General features: G+C 34.5%; 1 protein-coding gene across 1 annotated transcript in view; it reads left to right on the top strand.

The window, feature by feature from the left end:
* CNTNAP2 (contactin associated protein like 2) overlaps positions 1–18,620 on the top strand; it is a 2,649,987-nt gene that overhangs the window by 1,237,119 nt on the left and 1,394,248 nt on the right. The window contains exon 8 of the mRNA XM_027856858.1: positions 668–932. Coding sequence (XP_027712659.1) covers positions 668–932 — 265 coding nt within the window. The remainder of the gene's footprint in view (positions 1–667; positions 933–18,620) is intronic.

The raw sequence follows: 18,620 nt of genomic DNA, 5'->3' as shown, positions 1-18,620 counted from the left end.
AACTTTTGCTCTAAAATGTCAGCTTTCCACACAGTGAAACAAAAGTGCTATTCTTTCTGTTCATCTGAGAGTGGTAAATGATATATTAATGAGTGTATCTGTTATAATCCAGCTAATGTTCAATAGAGGGCAATGACACCTATCCCTCCACACTGTGTTCATGAATCATACTGTCACCATGGGAAGATGTATCAAGAATCAGAAATGAATACTCCAGAAGCATATCTGATATCTTCCCTCCAACAGAATGGCATCCTTACACATGTACACACCATGCACGCACACACACACACAGAGACACACACAAAGTCATCAATGTACACAGATCACATTTGTCTAACTAATGAATCGAATAATATCATGTCTCCCTCTTCCACAAGTAGTGGGGCTATGTTGTATACCTTGGCTTGAAAGGCTTCTAAATGTGATGTTAATGACACAGAATGTAGATTCATGAAGAAATAGTCAATCATCCATCTTCATGCCGTGGTCTCAAGTATATCAGAGGGTATTTGGGATAAGTTAATGCTTTGGTTTGAAATGGGGGTTTATAAGTATACCACTGGATTACAAAATTAATTGGTTATCTTCAGTAGGTACATGAAGTTGTTTTGTTTGTTTGTTTGCTTGTTTATTTATTTATTTATTTATTTAATTTTGCTTTAAGGGAAATTTAAGTTTTTCTTGTGTGGAGCCACATACAGTCCCTGTGTTCTTCAATGCCACAAGTTACCTGGAGGTACTTGGCCGCCCCAACCAGGATCTATTTTCAGTCAGTTTCCAGTTCAGGACATGGAATCCCAATGGCCTTTTGCTCTTCAGCAACTTCGCAGATGGTTTAGGGAATGTGGAGATTGACCTCACTGAGAGCAAAGTTGGTGTCCGTATCAACGTCACATTAAACAAAAAGAATCAAATCGACATTTCCTCAGGTCAGTGAAAACATTTACTATTGAAACGGTCCATGTAAAGTCTGCAGAAGTGCCTTTAGTGGTCAATGTTGCTCTAAGGATAACCCTGTATTAATGGAAGGTTTTGAGAAAACTATTTCTATTGAATAGTAAGTTGAATGAACAAGGTAAACTTTTAAAAAATGCTCTTGGTGTTCTTTGAGAATATTTCACTGTGATCATTTACTCTTCTCTCTGCATTTTCATCTATCTGAGTAAATATTTTTCTAATAAGTATGGATATTAATCTCAAGTAAGATAAAACAGTGTCTGGCCGCTTGATATAAAGTTGACTCTTAATACCCCTTGCCCAGGACATATTTCCAACTCTTGGCAACAGTATCTTATTTGAATTAGGATATAAATAATATAGATATAGATCTGTCTATCCATCTATCTATCTATATTTGTAGGTTGTATCAAATACTAGTCAGTGAATCATAGTGAGCTGGACTAATATTCAATATTGCCAAATTAGAGAAATAGTTACTTCCCTCCTCCCCCAAAAAAGTCAGTAGGGAAAATGTGTAAGGAAGAATAGATGACTTCTGAGATACAGATTATAGAGTGATTATTTAGGCAAAGTAGGATAGGAAAAAAAATATTGGTGTCACCCAATACAGTTGAATCCCCAGGGCATTGTTGTTCTTAAGAAGACACAATTAATAGTCCTGAGGTAATGTTCTTATCTTCACTGAAGGTACTTAATGAGGAAATTAGTTTCAACTGTAACAAGGGACTTTGTCTAGAAACAAGGAAAGTTTAAGCAAGGTATTTTGTTGTTTAACCCTGGAATTGGTTATTGATCTTCCCCCACACTTGTTTCTACGAGACAGCCATGTACTTTCAGTGGTTTGAGGGAAAGCCAATTCAGAAATTAAAGACTGGATCACATGATTTTATTGCTGTTGCCTCTAAATTTCTGATTCTAGGTAATACCGATGGAAAGGTTCCTCTTTGCAATAAGGGTTTGGAAGAGGGAGTATATCTTTTTTTAATTTCATATGTAATATTTATATAGTTTGGCTAATAATGTGTGATTGGAAAAAAATTTCTCAGTAGAGGATAAACAATCTTATTTCTTTAACACTAAAAATAATGATAAAATTACAAATACGAATTCTTTCTGTTAAGCGTGAAATCTGAAAAGACATTTTTTTCTAAATCCTTGAGCACAATTTGAAAGATCAGAACGATTACTAAACTATAGGATGAAAATTAGCCAGAATGGAAATTTACATAATGTAAATAAGAAATCCTTTCTACTTCTTTGCCTATTCCTTAAATATACCTATTAACAGTTGTGATTAAATGAAGATCATATGTCTGTAAGGGCTAAAATAAATCAAATAAATAATAAAGTGATTGTTGTATTTGTTTTCCTTCCTTGATATATTTATCATGCATTGTTTTTGTAATATGATTACCTATGTACCCTATTCCCTTGCCAGATCATGAGGTACATGAAGTCAGACAATGTCTTTGAAGGCAGACAATGTCTTATCCAAACTTCCTATTCCCTCCATTAATTAGGACTGTGTTCCACACTTTTTTTCATTAATATTATTTAATGTTTTCCAATTATATGGAAAGATAGTTTTCAACATTCACTTTTGTAAACTTTTGAGCTCCGATTTTTTTCTCCTTTCCTCCCTTCCCTGACCCTTCCCTAAGATAGCAAGCAAATAAGTTATGCATGTACAATCACGTTATTTCCACATCAGTCATGTTGTGAAAGAAGAATCAGAACAAAAGGGAAAAACCAATAGAAATTAAAAAAAACAAATAAAAAAGTGAAAATAGTATGCTTCAATCTGCATTCAGACTCTATAGTTCTTTCTCTGATATGGTTAGCGTTTTCCATCACGAGTCTTTTGAAAATGGTCTTGGATCATTGATTTGCTGGAAAGAACGAAGTCTATCATAGTTAATCATCACACAATGTTGCTGTTGCTATGTACAATGTTCTCCTGGTTCTACTCACTTCACTCAGTACCATTTCATGTAAGTCTTTGCAGGGTTTTTTTTTTCTGAAATCTGACTATTCATTATTTCTTATAGAACAATAGCATTCCATTACATTCATATACTACAATTGTTCAGTCAATTCCACAATCAATGAACATCTCCTTTATTTCCAATTCTTTACCATCACAAAAAGAGCTGCTATAAATATTTTTGTACGTATGGGTGCTTTTCCCTTTTTTATGATCTATTTTGGATACAGACGTAGTAGTGGCATTGCTAGATCAAAGGGTATGCATTGGGTATAGTTCTAAATTGCTCTCCAGAATAGTTGAATCAGTTCACAACTCCACCAACAATGCATTAGTGTTCCAATTCTCCCACATCTTCTCAAACATTTATCATTTTCTTTTTCTGTCATATTATCTAAACTAATAGGTGTCAGATTGTTCCTCAAAGTTGTTTTAAATTGCTTTTCTGTAATCAATATTGATTTAGAGCATTTTTTCATGTGGTTACAGATAGCTTTAATTTCTTCATCTTCATCTGCCTATTCATATCTTTTGACCATTTACCAATTGGGGAATCACTTGTATTCTTATAAATTTGACTGTATTTTTTATATGTTTGAGAAATGAGGCCTTATCAAAAACACTGGCAGTGAAAATTATTTCCCAGCTTTCCATTTTCTTTCTAATATTGATTGTATTGGTTTTGTTTGTGCAGAACCTTTTAAATTTAATATAATTAAAATAATTCATTTTGAAATTCATAGTGTGCTCTATCTCTTGCTTGGTCAAAAGTTCTTCCCTTCTCCATAGATCTGACAGGTAAACAATTCCTTGCTCTCCTACTTTGCTTAAGGTATCATCCCTTATGTCTAAATCATGTACCATTTCAACCTTATCTTGGTATATGATGTGATTTACTGGTCTATACCTAGTTTCTGCCATACTCTTTTCCAGTTTTCCCACCAGTTTTTATCAAATATTGAGTTCTTATCCCAAAAGCTGGAGTCTTTGGGTTTTCAAACAGTAGATTACTATAATCATTTACTATTGTGTCATGTGTACCCAATCTATTCCACTGATCCACCACTCTATTTCTTAGCCAACACCAAATAGTTTTGATGATTGCCACTTTATAATATAGTTTTAGATCTGGCACTGCTAGGCCAGTTTCTTTTGCTTTTTTCCCATTAATGCCCTTGATATCCTTGATCTTTTCTTCTTTCACTTGAATTTTGTAATGACTTTTCTTGCTCTATAAAATTTTTTTTTTTTTAGGAATTTGGTATGGCACTGAATAAGTGATTTATGTAGAATTGTCATTTTTATTATATTAGCCCATGAGCAATCAATATTTTTCCAATTGTTCACATCTGACTTTATTTGTGTGAAAAGAGTTTTATAATCATGTTCACATAGTTCCTGGATTTGCCTTGGCAGTTAAACTCCCAAATATTTTATATTGTCTACAATTATTTTAATTGAAATTTCTCTTTCTATCTCTTGTTGCTGGGCTTTGTTGACAACATATAGAAATATTGATGATTTATGTGGGTTTATTTTTTATCTTGAAACTTTGCTAAAGTTCTTAATTGTTTCAAGTAGTTATTTTAGTTGATTTTCTAGGATTCTCTAAGTATACCAGCATATCATCTGCAAAGAGTGATAGCTTTGTTTTCTCATTGCTTATTCTAATTCCTTCAATTTCTTTTTTATCTCTTATTGCTAATGCTAACATCTCTAGTACAATATTGAATGATAGTGGTGACAATGGGCATCCTTGTTTCATCCTTGATCTTATTGGAAATGTTTCTAGCTTATTCCCATTACATATAATGCTCGCTGATGGTTTTAGATAGACACTGCTTATCATTTTAAAGAAAACTCCATTTATTCCTATGTTCTCTAGGGCTTTTAATAGGAATGGGTGCTGTATAGTGTCAAAAGCTTTTTCTGCATCTATTGAAATAATCATATGGTTTTGTTAATGATATACTTGGTTATGCTGATAGTTTTCCTGATATTGACCAACTATTCCTGGCATAAATACTACATTGTCATAGTATATTATCTCTATGAAAAATTTCTGTAATATTTTTGCTAATATTTTATTTTAAATTTTTGCATCAATATTCATTAGGAAAATTGGTCTATAATTTTCTTTCTCTGTTTTGTCTCTTTCTGCTTTAGGTATCAGTACTACATTTGTGTCATAAAAGGAATTTGGTAGGAATCCTTTGCCTATTTTTCAAATAGTTTATATAACACTGGAATTAGTTGTTTTTCAAATGTTTGGTAGAATGCACTTGTAATCCATTTGGCCCTGGAGATTTTTTCTTAGGGAGTTCATTGATGGCCTATTCACTTTCTTTTTTCCGAAATTAGGTTATTTAAGAATTTTATTTTCTCTTCTGTTTATCTGAGCAATTTATGTTTTTGTAAATATTCATCCATTTCATTTAGATTGTCAGATTTATTGGCATACAGTTGGGCAAAAAAAGCTCCTAATTATTGTTTTAATTTACTCTTCATTGGTGATGAATTCATCCTTTTCATTTTTGATGCTGGCAATTTGGTTTTCTTCTTTCTTTTTTTTAAATCAAATTAACCAAAAGTTTATCTCACTTAATATATATTTGCAAAATGTAATTGAACCTTTCAAGTGTGATTTAACTAATCTTTCCTGTAAATTTAAAATATTGGTACATTTCAAATCAAAGTCTCCCACACACTGGAGGCATCTATAAGATTCTCTTTTATTAGAAATTCCTCAGCCTCTGAAACCTTGAATTCTGAAATTCTTCTTTCTAACTACTACCTTGTTTCTTTCTATATTTTCCATGACTTCACTTTTCCTGAACCTACTTTTTGAGCTCATCTTGACTTCAGGTTCCTATTCACTTAGTCTATTATCTGTATTCTGGCTTTGCTTCACACCTTCTATAGCATTGATGTTATGGTTAGCAATTTCATTGATGTGCTTTGTTTCGTGTTTGAATTTCATGACACCCTCACCTTAGGCTTTTCTCTCCCTGATAATCCTTTACCCTAGATTCTCCATCTACCTTCTTTACTTATTGTTTTTGGAGGAAATTCTGAAACCCTGATAATTAGGTCCTCTACAAATTTATTCCATCTAACCTCATTTGAGATATCACTGCTGTGCAATCATAATTTGACTCATTTCTTACCCTACCACACTTCCTACAAAAGCTGTTTAAAACCTCACCTATCTCCAAGTCTTCTGCTCTATTGTTCACTGTCTTGACAGATGACCTTGCCTCTTATTTTATTAGAGAAGACTAAGTTATTGTCCCAGGAGCTCTATCAACTCATCTTCTCCATATTATAACATCTCTCTATGTCTTCATCTATCTTCACTTCTCTTGCTTACTTTTTGCATCCAGAAATGAAGTTTCCAATTTTCTTGTCAAAACAGTTCACTCCACCTCTGCCAAGCTTCTATTCCTTCTTGTCACCTCTTGTTTAGCCACTTTGGTCACCAGCCTATTTCCATATAGCACAACTGTTACACACACATCAAAACTCCATTTTTTGGAAAATCTTAAGCCTGAGATCACACATTTAATCCTTTCAATGAGGCAGAAATATGAAAAATTTTACAATGCTCAAAAATTGCCTAGAGTGATATGTATAGCATCAGATGATGGTTCTGTTGAATCATATTAAGAAAATACCGATTTAAAAGTTAATTAACCTTTCAAATGTTATTATTGTTTGTTGGTAGTATTTATGATTATCAAGTTCTTAAAGCTCAAAACTGGGGTAAAATTTTTGAGATATCTTGTATAAATACATCTACTACCTCAGATTTAGCTGACCTCTCTCCAACTTGTTAACAAATACAGTATGAGCAAGTTTGTGAAGTAATTTGTTGAAATTAAGGCATAATATTCCTATGTTATTCCTGTGACCTCCCTGTCTGGTAATTTTTGAAAAACACAAATATGTTTAAGGACAAAAAATGTCCTTTAAGAATCAAAAAAGTAGAATTAAACCAATTCAGGTCATGAGTATAGAAACTATATTTTCTCAAAGCTCCAAGAAAGACTGAAGTTATAAAATTCTGAGCTTCTCTTCCAAATTAATTACTTGATCATCCTCATAATCCTACCCAGAGAAGTGGAGAATTGTTCACCTTTCCAAGAAAAGGATGAAAATAATTTGGTACAAAGATGGCACCAGTGGACCAACCCAAGAAAAAAATGTCCAGTGAGAAAGTGAAACCTCCTTTTCCATCTTTAAAGTAGAAAAGATTATCAACCTTAAGACAGGTGTGGAGAACCACAGAATGAAAAATGTCTTTGAAAACACAAATATTTTCTCAGAGCTGTCAGAGACTAAGGGAATAGCTTTGTCAAATGTTATTCACAGAAGCTGTTAGAAATAGCAGAAGGTGATAGTGATTCTGTAGAGGTGCTAGGCTTATAGTTTATGCAATACAAAAATGAAGTCACTGTCAATCACCCATTTATTTATATCACCAAGCACAGCAAAACAGCTAATATACTTTTTTTTCAAAAAATTTTATTTTCCTTTAAAACAATGCATAATCAATTCTATCTGATTTTTTTCTGCAGGTAGAGGTTTCCATAAACTCTTCATCCAGAGAACTATTTTGTAACCATGACATATTGGTGTTGTTTGTCTTTTGTTTTTGAAGAGGATCAATGACATCATTTTTGACTCCTCACTTCACTAAAACTGCTCTTTCCTAAATTGCCAATAATCTCTTAATTGCCAGGTCTAAAGATCTTTTCTCAGTCTTTAGCCTTCTTGGTCTCTTCATTGCATTTGCCAATGTTGACCCCCTTTCTTTTTGGATACTTGCTCTCTCCATGGTCTGGAAAATGGTTGTATTAATTATTGTGTCACCTTTTAAAAGTCTCATTTCTATACATTAAAAGCACTCATAAATAGATTTTTTTCTGATTTTTTAAAAAAAATCTTCCAAATTAAGAATTTCATTGGATTTTGGATTAATTTGTTAAAATGCAACAACACCTTCAGACTGATTGTAAAAACAATCATGAGGGAAGATAGAAATTTACTATCTGAATTTCATAATTGCAATTTCATTTGCATAGTTGGTGAATGATTTAATAAGTATATTCAACAATTTATTTCTTTCATTTGGAGATTATATATATATATGTATTTATATATATTTGCATATGTATATATATGTATGTATACATACATGCAGATATGTGTATAGGAAATTATCATTTTAGCTATGTCAGTTATTAAAATCAAGCATCAAAACAAACTTAACTCATAATTGCAACTTTGAATCATTGTATCACAAAGTACTAAAGCAAAATTTTCAGCAATAAGGAAGCATATTGCTATCACTAAAATATAATTGTTAGCAATATTTTAGTGAGAACAAAAAGACTTTGTGTACCACTAACAAGTATAATTTTTCCTTTTTTTGTTTAGTATTTTATTTTTCCAGAGTTGTACATAAAAAAATAATTTTTAACATTCATTTTAAAGCTTTGAGGTCCAAATTTTCTCCCTCCCTCTGTACCTTCCTTGATCGAGAAGGCAAGGCAAGCAATCTGATATAGATTATACATGTGTGATCACGGAAAACATTTCCATGATGGTCATGGTATGAAAGAAAACATAGACAAAAAAAAGAATGAAAGAAAACTTTTTTAAAATATATAGTCAATTCAGATACCATCAGTTCTTTTTCTGGGATGGATAGAATTTTTCATCATAAGTCCTTCAGAGTTGTCTTTAATCATTGTATTACCGAGCATAGCTAAATCATTCAAAGCTGATCATCTTACAATATTTCTATTATTCTGTACACAGCACATTTCACTTTGCATCAGCTCATGTAAGTCTTTCCAGGATTTTCTGAGGACATCCTGTTCATCATATCATATAGCACAATAGTCTTCCGTTATAATCACATGCCACAATTTGTTCAGCCATTCCCCAAATGATGGACATCCCTTCAATTTCCAATTCTTTGGCACCAGAAAAGAGATGCTATATATATTTTGTACATCTAGGTCCTTTTCCTTTTTTTTTTCCTTTTGGTTGTTTTTATCTTTTTTTTTTTTTTGGATATGGATCTAGTACTAGTATTATTAGGTCAAAGAGTATGCATGATTTTTATAGCCCTTTAGGCATAGTTCTAAATTGCCCTACAGAACGGTTGAATCAGTCAACAACTCACCAACAGTACATTAATGTCTCATTTTCCTCACATCCCCTCCAACATTTTTCAGTCTCCTTTTCTGTCCTGTTAGCCAATCTAAAAGGTATAAGGTAGTTCTTCAGGATTGTTTTAATTTGTATTTCTCCAATCAATAGTGAGTTAGAGAATTTTTTTTCATATGCTATAGATAGCTTTGATTGCTTCATCTGAAAACTACTCATATCATTTGATCATTTATCAAATGGTAAATGGCTTTTATTTTTATAAATTGAAATGAGACTTTTATCAGAGAAACTTGATTATTTTTTTCACATATACAATTGTAACTATTTTTCTCCATCTTATCCCTCCCACCTTTATTCTATTCTCTCTTTCCTTTACCATTTTCCCCTCCTCAAAAGTGGTTTCCTTCTGACTACCACATCTCCCAATCTACCCTCCCTTCTCTCACCCCCTTCCTCTTTCCCCTTTCTTCTCCTACTTTCCTATAGGGTAGGATAGATTTCTATATGCAACTGAGTGTATATGTTATTCCTTTTTTGAGTCAATTCTGATGAGAGTAAGGTTCGCCCACTTCCTCTCACCTTCCCCTCCTCTTCCACTCCATTGTAAAAACTTTTTCTTGCCTCTTTTATGTGAGATATTTACCCCATTCTACCTCTCCCTTTATCTTTCTCCTAATATATTTCTCTCTCACCCCTTAATTTTATTTTTAGATATCATTCCTTCATAATCAACTCACACCTGTGTCCTCTTTCTTTTGTACTTCTTCTAATTGCCCTAATAATGAGAAAATTCTTATGAGTTAAAAGTATCATCTTCCCATGTAGCCATGTAAACAGTTTAACCTTATTAAGTCCCTAATGACTTCATTTTCCTGTTTACCTTTTTATGTTTCTCTTGAGTCTTGTATTTTAAATTTGGATTTTCTATTCAGCTATGGTATTTTCATCAAGAATGCTTGAAAGTGACTTGTGGGAGCCAAAATGACAGAGTAACAAGTAAGTCACTCTCACCCTTCCTTATTGACCTCTGATAGCCCAGAAAATATCACCTTGGGGGACAGCTAGGTTGTGCAGTGGATGAAGCACCGACCCTGCATTCAGGAGGACCTGAGTTCAAATCCGACCTCAGACACGTAACACTTATTAGCTGTGTGACTTTGGGCAAGTCACTTAACCCCATTGCCTAGCCAAAAAAAAAAAAGAAAAAAAAAAGAAAATATCACCCTGGGAAAAACCCTGTAACAACTGAGCCAGCAGAAAGATGGGGTGCAACAGTCTTGTAACCCAGTAAGCTTGGGGGATTAACGGTAAAGGTCCCTCTTGCTCTGGGGGAGAGGGAGCAGTACAGGATGGCACACATCCCAGGAAGCCAGCAGCAAGCCCCACCTCAGCAAACCAGGTGGATGTCCTGAGCCCCAGGGTGGTGGAACAGGCAAGTGCCAACACTAAGCCCCCCTCACCTCTGAGTGCCTCATCACAGACAGGGGAGCCAGTAAACACTAGCTCAGAAAACCACCGAGTAAACTGCCATTCTCCAGCAGCCAAATCTCCTGGTGCTTCAGCAAAACTCCAGGCTGGCAGACATCCTCCAGTAGTGACACATTCAAATGCTTTAGAGAAGCCCAGATGAGTAGGCATCCTCCAGGGGCCAGACTTCCCACCCCCACCCTGAGAACTCAAGTGATAATGACCCCAGCTCAGTACCAGCTAAGCTGACAGACCCCTATAGCCTTCAGCTGCCAGAACCTGAGGCCCCAGCACACAAAGCCAGTGACCAAGTCCTGGACTCCTAGCACAAGAAGCTTGTGTCAGTGCCCCCTGCACCCCAGCAGGAGAGCTCAACTTTAAAAGCCAGGAAATAGGCAATCCCCATGGGCAGATAGCAGACATGGACAATGACCATACATTCTTTTGTTATGCCAAATAATGGGGTTAAGTGACTTGCCCAGGGTCACACAGGTAGTATGTGTTATGTGTCTGAGTCAGGATTTGAACTCAGGTCCTTCTGACTCCAGGATTGGTGCTCTATCTACTGCACCACCTAGCTGCCCCCAGATATCATACATTCTTTTTATGGGGACAAGGAAGCTCAAATCACAAATTCAGAAGAGGACAAAATTGTCAATATACCCACATCCAAAACTTTGAAGGGAAATATGAACTAGTCTCAAGACAAAAAAGCCTTGGAAGAGCTCAAGAAGGATTTTAACAGTCAAATAAGAGAGGAGAAGAAAAATTGGGAAAGGAAATGAGAGGTACGCAAGAGAGAGTCATTAGCTTGGGAAAGTAAGGCCCAAAACTGACTGTAGAAAACAAGTCTTTAAAAAATACAATTGGCCAAATGGAAAAAAAAAGTACACTGAAGAAATCAATTCCTTAAAAAGTAAATTTGGCCAAATGGAAAAGGAGGCACAAAAACTTACTGAAAGCAGAACTCCTTAAAAAGTAAAATGAGCCAAATGGAAAAGGAAGTACAAAATCTAATAGAAGGAAACAATTCATTAAAAAATTAAACTGGGCAAGTGGAATCTAATGACTGCATGAGATATCAAGAATCAGTCAACCAGAAACAAAAGAATGAAAAAAATAGAAGAAAACGTAAAATAGTTCATTGGCAAAACAACTGAAATGGAAAGTAGATCTAGGAGAGACAATTTAAAAATTATTGGTCTACCTTAAAACCATGATGAAAAAAAAGAGCCTGAGCAGCATCTTTCAGGAAATCATCCAGGAAAACTGCCCTGATTTCTTAGAAACAGAAGGTAAATTAGTCATCGAAAGAATCTACCTCCTGAAAGAGATCCCATATTGAAAATGCCAAGGAATATTGTAGCCAAATTCCAAAATTATCAATTCAAAGAGAAAATACTGCAAGCAGCCAGAAAGAAACAATTTGAATATCATGGAACCACAGTAAGGATTATGCAGGACCTTGCAGCTTCTACATTAAAAGATCAGAGGGTGTGGGATATAATATTCCATAAGGCAAAGCAACTTGGATTACAACCAAGGATTGACTACCCAGGGAAATTGAACATAATCTTTCAGGAGAAAAGATAGACATTCAACAAAATAGGGGATTTCCAAACCTTCTTTATGAAAATACCAGCGCTCAACAGAAAATTTGACCTTCAAATATGAGACTCAAGACAGGCATAAAAAGGCAAACAAGAAAGAAAAAAAAACAACAATGTGTTATTAATAAGGGCAAACTGTTTACATCCCTACAAGGGAAGCTGACACTTGTAACTCTTGAGAACTATGACATTTAAAAGGGATATACATAGACAGAGAGCATGGGTATATAAGTTGACTTTGATGAGATAATAAAAAATCTAATTAAGTAGTGAAAAGGATTGTTCTGGGAGAAGAGGAGAGGAGAAGGCAGACAAGGTTAAATTACATCACAAGAAAAGACACAAAAACCTATTGTGATAGAGGGAAACAAGGGAGGAAAATGAGCATTATTTGAACCTTATTCTCATCAGATTTGGTTCAAAGAGGAAATAACATAATCAGTTAGGTATAGAAATCTATCTTAGCCTACAGGAAATAGTAGGGGAAAGGGGAAAGAAAAGGGAGGGGTAATTAGGAAGGAGGGAAGAAGTAGTGAAGGGAGAAGAAAAGGGAGGGGGCTGATAGAAGGAAGAGAAGACTGAGGGAGGGAGTGGTTGAAAGCAAAACTGTAGTGAAGAGAGAAAGGGAGAAAGGAGAGAGAAAAACATAAACAGGGCAGGGAAAATAGGATGGAGAGAAAGACAGAATGTGAAGGAGATGAACTCTCCTATAAAACAGAAGTGGACAGAGTGGATTAAGAACCATAATCCTACAATATGTTATTTAAAAACCTGGAAAGACTTATATGAACTGATGCTAAGTGAAATGACCAGAAACAGGAGAACATTCTATATAACAACAGCCACATTGTGTGATGACTGACTTTGACAGACTTAGCTCTTCTTAGCAATGCAAGGATCCTAGACAACTCCGAAAGATTCATGATGGAAAATGCTATCCACATCCAGAGAAAGAACAATGGAGTCTGAATGCAGATGGAAGGATACTATTCATTTCCTTTTTTCTTTTTTTTAATTAATTTATTTTTAGTTTTCAATATTCACTTCCACAAGATTTTGAGTTCTCCCCATCTCTCCCTTTGCCCAGCCCCAAGACAGTGTGCATTCTTAATACCTCTTCCCCAAATCCGCCCTCCCTTCTAACAACTCCCCTTCTCTTATTCCCTTCCCCTCCTATTTTCCTATAGGACAGGATATACCTGTTGCATGTATATCTTATTTCCCCAGTTGCATGTAAAAAGAATTTTTAACATTTGTTTTTAAAAACTTTGAGTTCCTAATTCTCTCCCTACCTCCGTCACCATCCACCCTCATCGAGAAGGCAAGCAACACAATACAGGTTGTACATGTGTAGTCATGCAAAATGTTTCCGTAATAGTCATGTTGTGAAAAACTAACTATATTTCCCTTCATCCTATCCTACCCCTCATTTATTCTATTCTTTTCTTTGACTCTGTCCCTCCTCCAAAGTGTTTACTTCTGATTACCTCCTCCTCAAATCTGCCCTATCTTCTACCATCTCCCCTCTCTTATCCCCTTCTCCCTTATTTTCCTGAAGAGTAATATAGATTTCCATACCTAATTGAGTGTGTATGTTATTCCCTCCTTAAGCCAAATCTGATGAGGAAAAGATTCACTCATTCCCTCACTCCTTTCCCCATTTCCCCTCCATTGTAAAAGGTTTTTCTTGTCTGTTTTATGTGAGGTAATTTATATCATTCTACCTGTCCCTTTCTCCTCTTCTCTTCCAGTGTAGTCCTCTCTCACCCCTTAATTTTATTATTTAGATATCATCCCTTCTTCTTCAACTCACCCTGTGTGCCCTCTGTTTATATATGTGTGTGTATGCTTTTTGGATTTTTATTTTCTATCAGTTTTGGAGTGTATATAGTTTAATACGGAAATATTTGTATGTGATTTATAACTAAGTGAATATATGTAATGGGATTATATGCTTGAATTTTTTTAATTTTTTATTTTATTTGATTTTTTACTGATGGAAGAATGGTATTTTAAAAAGTTTGGAAGCCATTGTCCTAGAGCAGGTGTTTTTATCTACAGATATATTTTGAAGTCTTGTGAACTTGGAAGGGGAAAAAATGACTTTTTTTTAGTAACCTGTAACTGAAATTTAGCAGTTCCTTCAATTATGAATCTAGGCAAGAAACCATGGTAGTGTTAGGCTTCAGCAGATTGTCAAAGGATTCTCTGGCACTAAGTCCTTGGATTTGTTACTGTCATTGCTGTTTCTTTATGATTTATTTGTTTTGAAGGAACATTATTGTATTTGAAAGAGTCATATCCACCATTAGCAAAAAAGTCCATCCCTCTCATTTCATGGATGAGGAAACTGAGGTTCAAAGAAAATTTAATTTTCTGAAGGTAACACAGATAGTAAGTTTCAGAGGCAACATTTGACACCAGGTCTTCCTGACTCTAAGTTTAATAATCTATTCATTATGACATTATCCTGCCTTTCAAGCTTTCCAGCCTTATCTCTTTCTCCTTTCCTTCACATAATTTATCTTCCAGTCAAAATATACTATTCTCTGACTTCCATATACAATCTGGACTTCCCTGCATCTCTTCACTGGCTCACACTCTTCCTTATGCCTGTTAGAGAACCCCTACTCTGTCTTTTGAATTCTAAACAGGCTTCATAGCCCAAATTCAGTGCTTTCCTCTATAAAGCTTTCCTTGATACTTCCTTTCATTTATAACCTCTCCCCCATGCCCCAGAATTTGCACTGCACTTTGCTCACACCTCTTTTATAAACTTACAATGTATTATTTTGTATTCTAGTCATTCATATATGTGCCATGAAGTTAGGGACATATGTTTTTATCTAAACTTTTGATCTTCCCCAATCCCTATTTCAGTACTCTGTACATATTAGTCTTCTAATAAATTTCAATTTTCTCATATTAATCACTTTTAGACATAGAAGTGTCAGTAAATGATATGCCTTTAGAGAAATGCCAAGTAGCTTCCTAATCAGAAAAAGAGACTGAGGCTTCCAGTCACCCTGATAGACAATTTGAAGTGACTTTATGTCTTTCCACTTTTCTTACACTCATATCTAAATATTATTAATTTTCCTTTCTCTGTATTTTGTTAATTCTTTTTTCTTTATTCAAATAACAACCATCCTTGTTCAGACCCTCATTACTTTTTCCTTAGATTATTTTAATGACCTAATTATTCTCCCTCTTTCCATTCTCTCTCACTTGTAATTAATTATTCACATAGTTGACATATTGATATGGCTAAAACATCAGTCTAGCTACATCCCTGACCTGGTCAGAAAATATTCACTGGCTCCTTATTGCCTCTAGCATAAAACATAAATTTCTCCATTTGGCAAGTAAAACTTTCCATGGTCTTGCTCCTATCTGTCTTCCTGATTTCACTCACTTCACATTTTATCAAATAGTTTTTGTTTATTCCAGCCAGACCAGCTTAGTAGTTGTTCCCCATGCATAATGTTCTCCTGTACAAGGTGTATTGCATAACAGGAATGCTCCCCAATTCTTATCTGTTCCTCATGAAATCCTAAACTCCTTCATGATTCGCCTCAAGTACCACCTCTAGTACAAGGCTTTACCATTTGCTGATGCTTTCCCCATCACACCAAAATTACTATTTTTAAAATTTGCTTTTCATATATTTTATATTTACTTATCTATATACATTTTATTTTCCCCAAGTAGAATGTAAAGGTTTTTATATATAATATATATACATATAGGTATATACTGTTATTTTTTGTTGTTGTTGTATTCCCAGAACCTAACAAAGTGTTGAAAGATTTTATGTGCTTGATATGTGTCTTTTTTTAATTTATGAAATAAAACAAGAATTTCCATAACATAGTACACTGAAAAAAGATGATTGTATATGAAACTGTAAATCTACTATGTATAATTTGCTATTTCTTTCAAATATAAAACAAAATTAATCAAACTGAATTACCATTTGATATTGGTAGTTATTTTAGGTCATATCAGTATCATTGCCCTACTGAGATGGTTCAAATTGTAAGCAGTACTCAGGATTGTTCTCTTTTTTTAAAGCAAAGGTAAAACTCCATAGATTTTAGAATTCAAAAAATAACAACAAAAACATTGATTATCAATCTGTTCAAGATTGTATAGGTTGGGGATTGAGTAAAATCTAGAATAAAAACTGTTTCTATTGGATAATAAAAGAACTAATTGAAAATTAATTTGGTCATGAATTCATCTGGTAGGTTTGGGTTGTTTGGGGAGGTAGGATAGTGGTGGTGACAGGAAGTAATTTGACCCATGTTTGTAATGATTTTTAATGCTTTGGCCCTGTATAAATGGAATATTAAATCTTTCTTCAATAATAGGTTGAATGGCAAGAAGATCCCTCTTCTCCACTATAATTATAGTTATGGCATATAGCTATATTTCTATATATAGTTTCATCATCACTTTTCACAGTAGTTTTATTATCATATCATAAGCTTATGAAAAAATAGTCCATCCCAACTTTTAAGCAAATTTTATTCCTAAAGTTGTTTGGAAATGCTTTCAAGGAGAAAATATCATAAATGATGCTTAGATCTCAAGTCTAGGCCAAAGAAGACTAAATAAACCACCATGTAGCTAATATGTAGAACACATAGTATTATTTTGGCTTTTCTTAACCACCATGTCTAAAGGTTATTTTCATGGAGAAATGTGATTAGAATTGACCTTGGCATAACGGGAAGAAGAAACAGCATGGTGAAATGGATAGATTTCTGGAATCAGGAGAACCAAGCTAAAATCATGCTTCTGACACTTATAAACTATGTGATCTTGAGCAAGTCCCTTAACTGGTCTAAAATCCAGGCAAGTATCTATGATTTATTTAGTTATAAATGGCCAGAGTCAACTTAGTGGAAGCAATTCCCATACCCCTTTCTTAATGTATTACATCACTCTCCCTCTGTGATAGTGACTCTGCCAGCAGAGGCTTTAGAGAAAAAGGCAAACAAATATTCTGGGCACCTGTAATGCTGCAGATATGTGCATTAGTTGATACCTCTCTAAATCCATCACTCCTTAGGTATTCTGAATTAGGAGAACAGAAGGCAACTGCTCCAGGCATTAATGGAACTCCAGATTGAAAATATCAGCTGTTCTTTTGTGTGAGTCATTTGTAAAATCAAAGTTCTCAATTTGGGCACAGTATTCAAGTCCCAAAATTATTTGTCTTTTGTTACACATTTACATTGCATGATTGATGGACAAAACCAGGCTTAGCACCAAGAAGAAGTTGATTTAATTTCCCTCTGTGACATATATTAGCTAAGAGGCCTGGAACAAGTACCTTAATGTCTCTGTGATATAGGCAATTCTCTGACCCAGTGTTGTCAAACTCAAACAAAAAATAATCCCCAAAGGCCACATATTGACTTAGAAAACCACAAATTCACATTGAGTTGAATTATATTTTTATTTGGCCTGTTAAACATTCCTCAGTTACATTTTAATCTGGTTCTGGCCACTCAGAATTTTGTTGGCTGTTTGCTGCCTATAGGCCTCAAGTTTGACCCCTTTCCCTAAGCTATTATTCTGCAGAAAAGTTGGGGACCTGCATTGTATAAGAAGTTTCCACCTCTGGGAGTCCCTACTTTCCATGGTATTACAGGTCCAGTCCCTATCCCTATAGCAAATATAGAGTTTATCTTTATTTCATTTTCTTTTAATATAGAAAGGTTAATACAGTCATTTTCCATAAAAAAATATTGGCTTGACATCTGCTATTTCCCATTATGATCAATTTTTGTGAAACCCAGTTCTAATGAGGTTGATGCCCTGTGACACAAACCACAACTATATTTGGTGCTAGGCTTTTGGCCCAGTGCTGTCAACTATCCCCTCCCCACCCCCAGTGTCAATCTCTTTATTCTTGTCATGTTATTTATGGTTTGTGTATAAGTTTTGTAGCATGACTTAACTTTTGTATTTTTTGTAAAACCAAACAATGGCTTTAGACCAAACATGTCTATTTTTAAAATGGTTTTTGGGAGGAAAATATCACATATACATATACAAAATAATTTTCAATGTTTCACCAAGCAATAACTTTTTAAATACTATCTCAATCTTTGAACAGAATGTAAAGACTTTTATAAAGGACTTAGGAAATGTGAGGGCAAGGATAGAGGGAAGCAATATGTTGAGTCCTCCCTGATGCTTATTTATAGGATTCAGTTTGAATTTTATAAATTAGTTGGAATCTGACTATCCAGTGAGCATCTCCTCTTTCATAAATATTTGAAAAAAACAACAAGCACATCAGTGTTTCTTCCAATGAATGAATTTATACCAATTACCAGTGTTCAGTGACAGCTTCATCTCTCTCTCTCTCTCTCTCTCTCTCTCTCTCTCTCTCTCTCTCT

Source organism: Vombatus ursinus, unplaced genomic scaffold (assembly GCF_900497805.2).
Source record: "Vombatus ursinus unplaced genomic scaffold, bare-nosed wombat genome assembly UNPS02011649.1, whole genome shotgun sequence".
Lineage (NCBI taxonomy): Eukaryota > Metazoa > Chordata > Mammalia > Diprotodontia > Vombatidae > Vombatus > Vombatus ursinus.
This window is presented reverse-complemented; position numbering and strand designations above follow the sequence as displayed.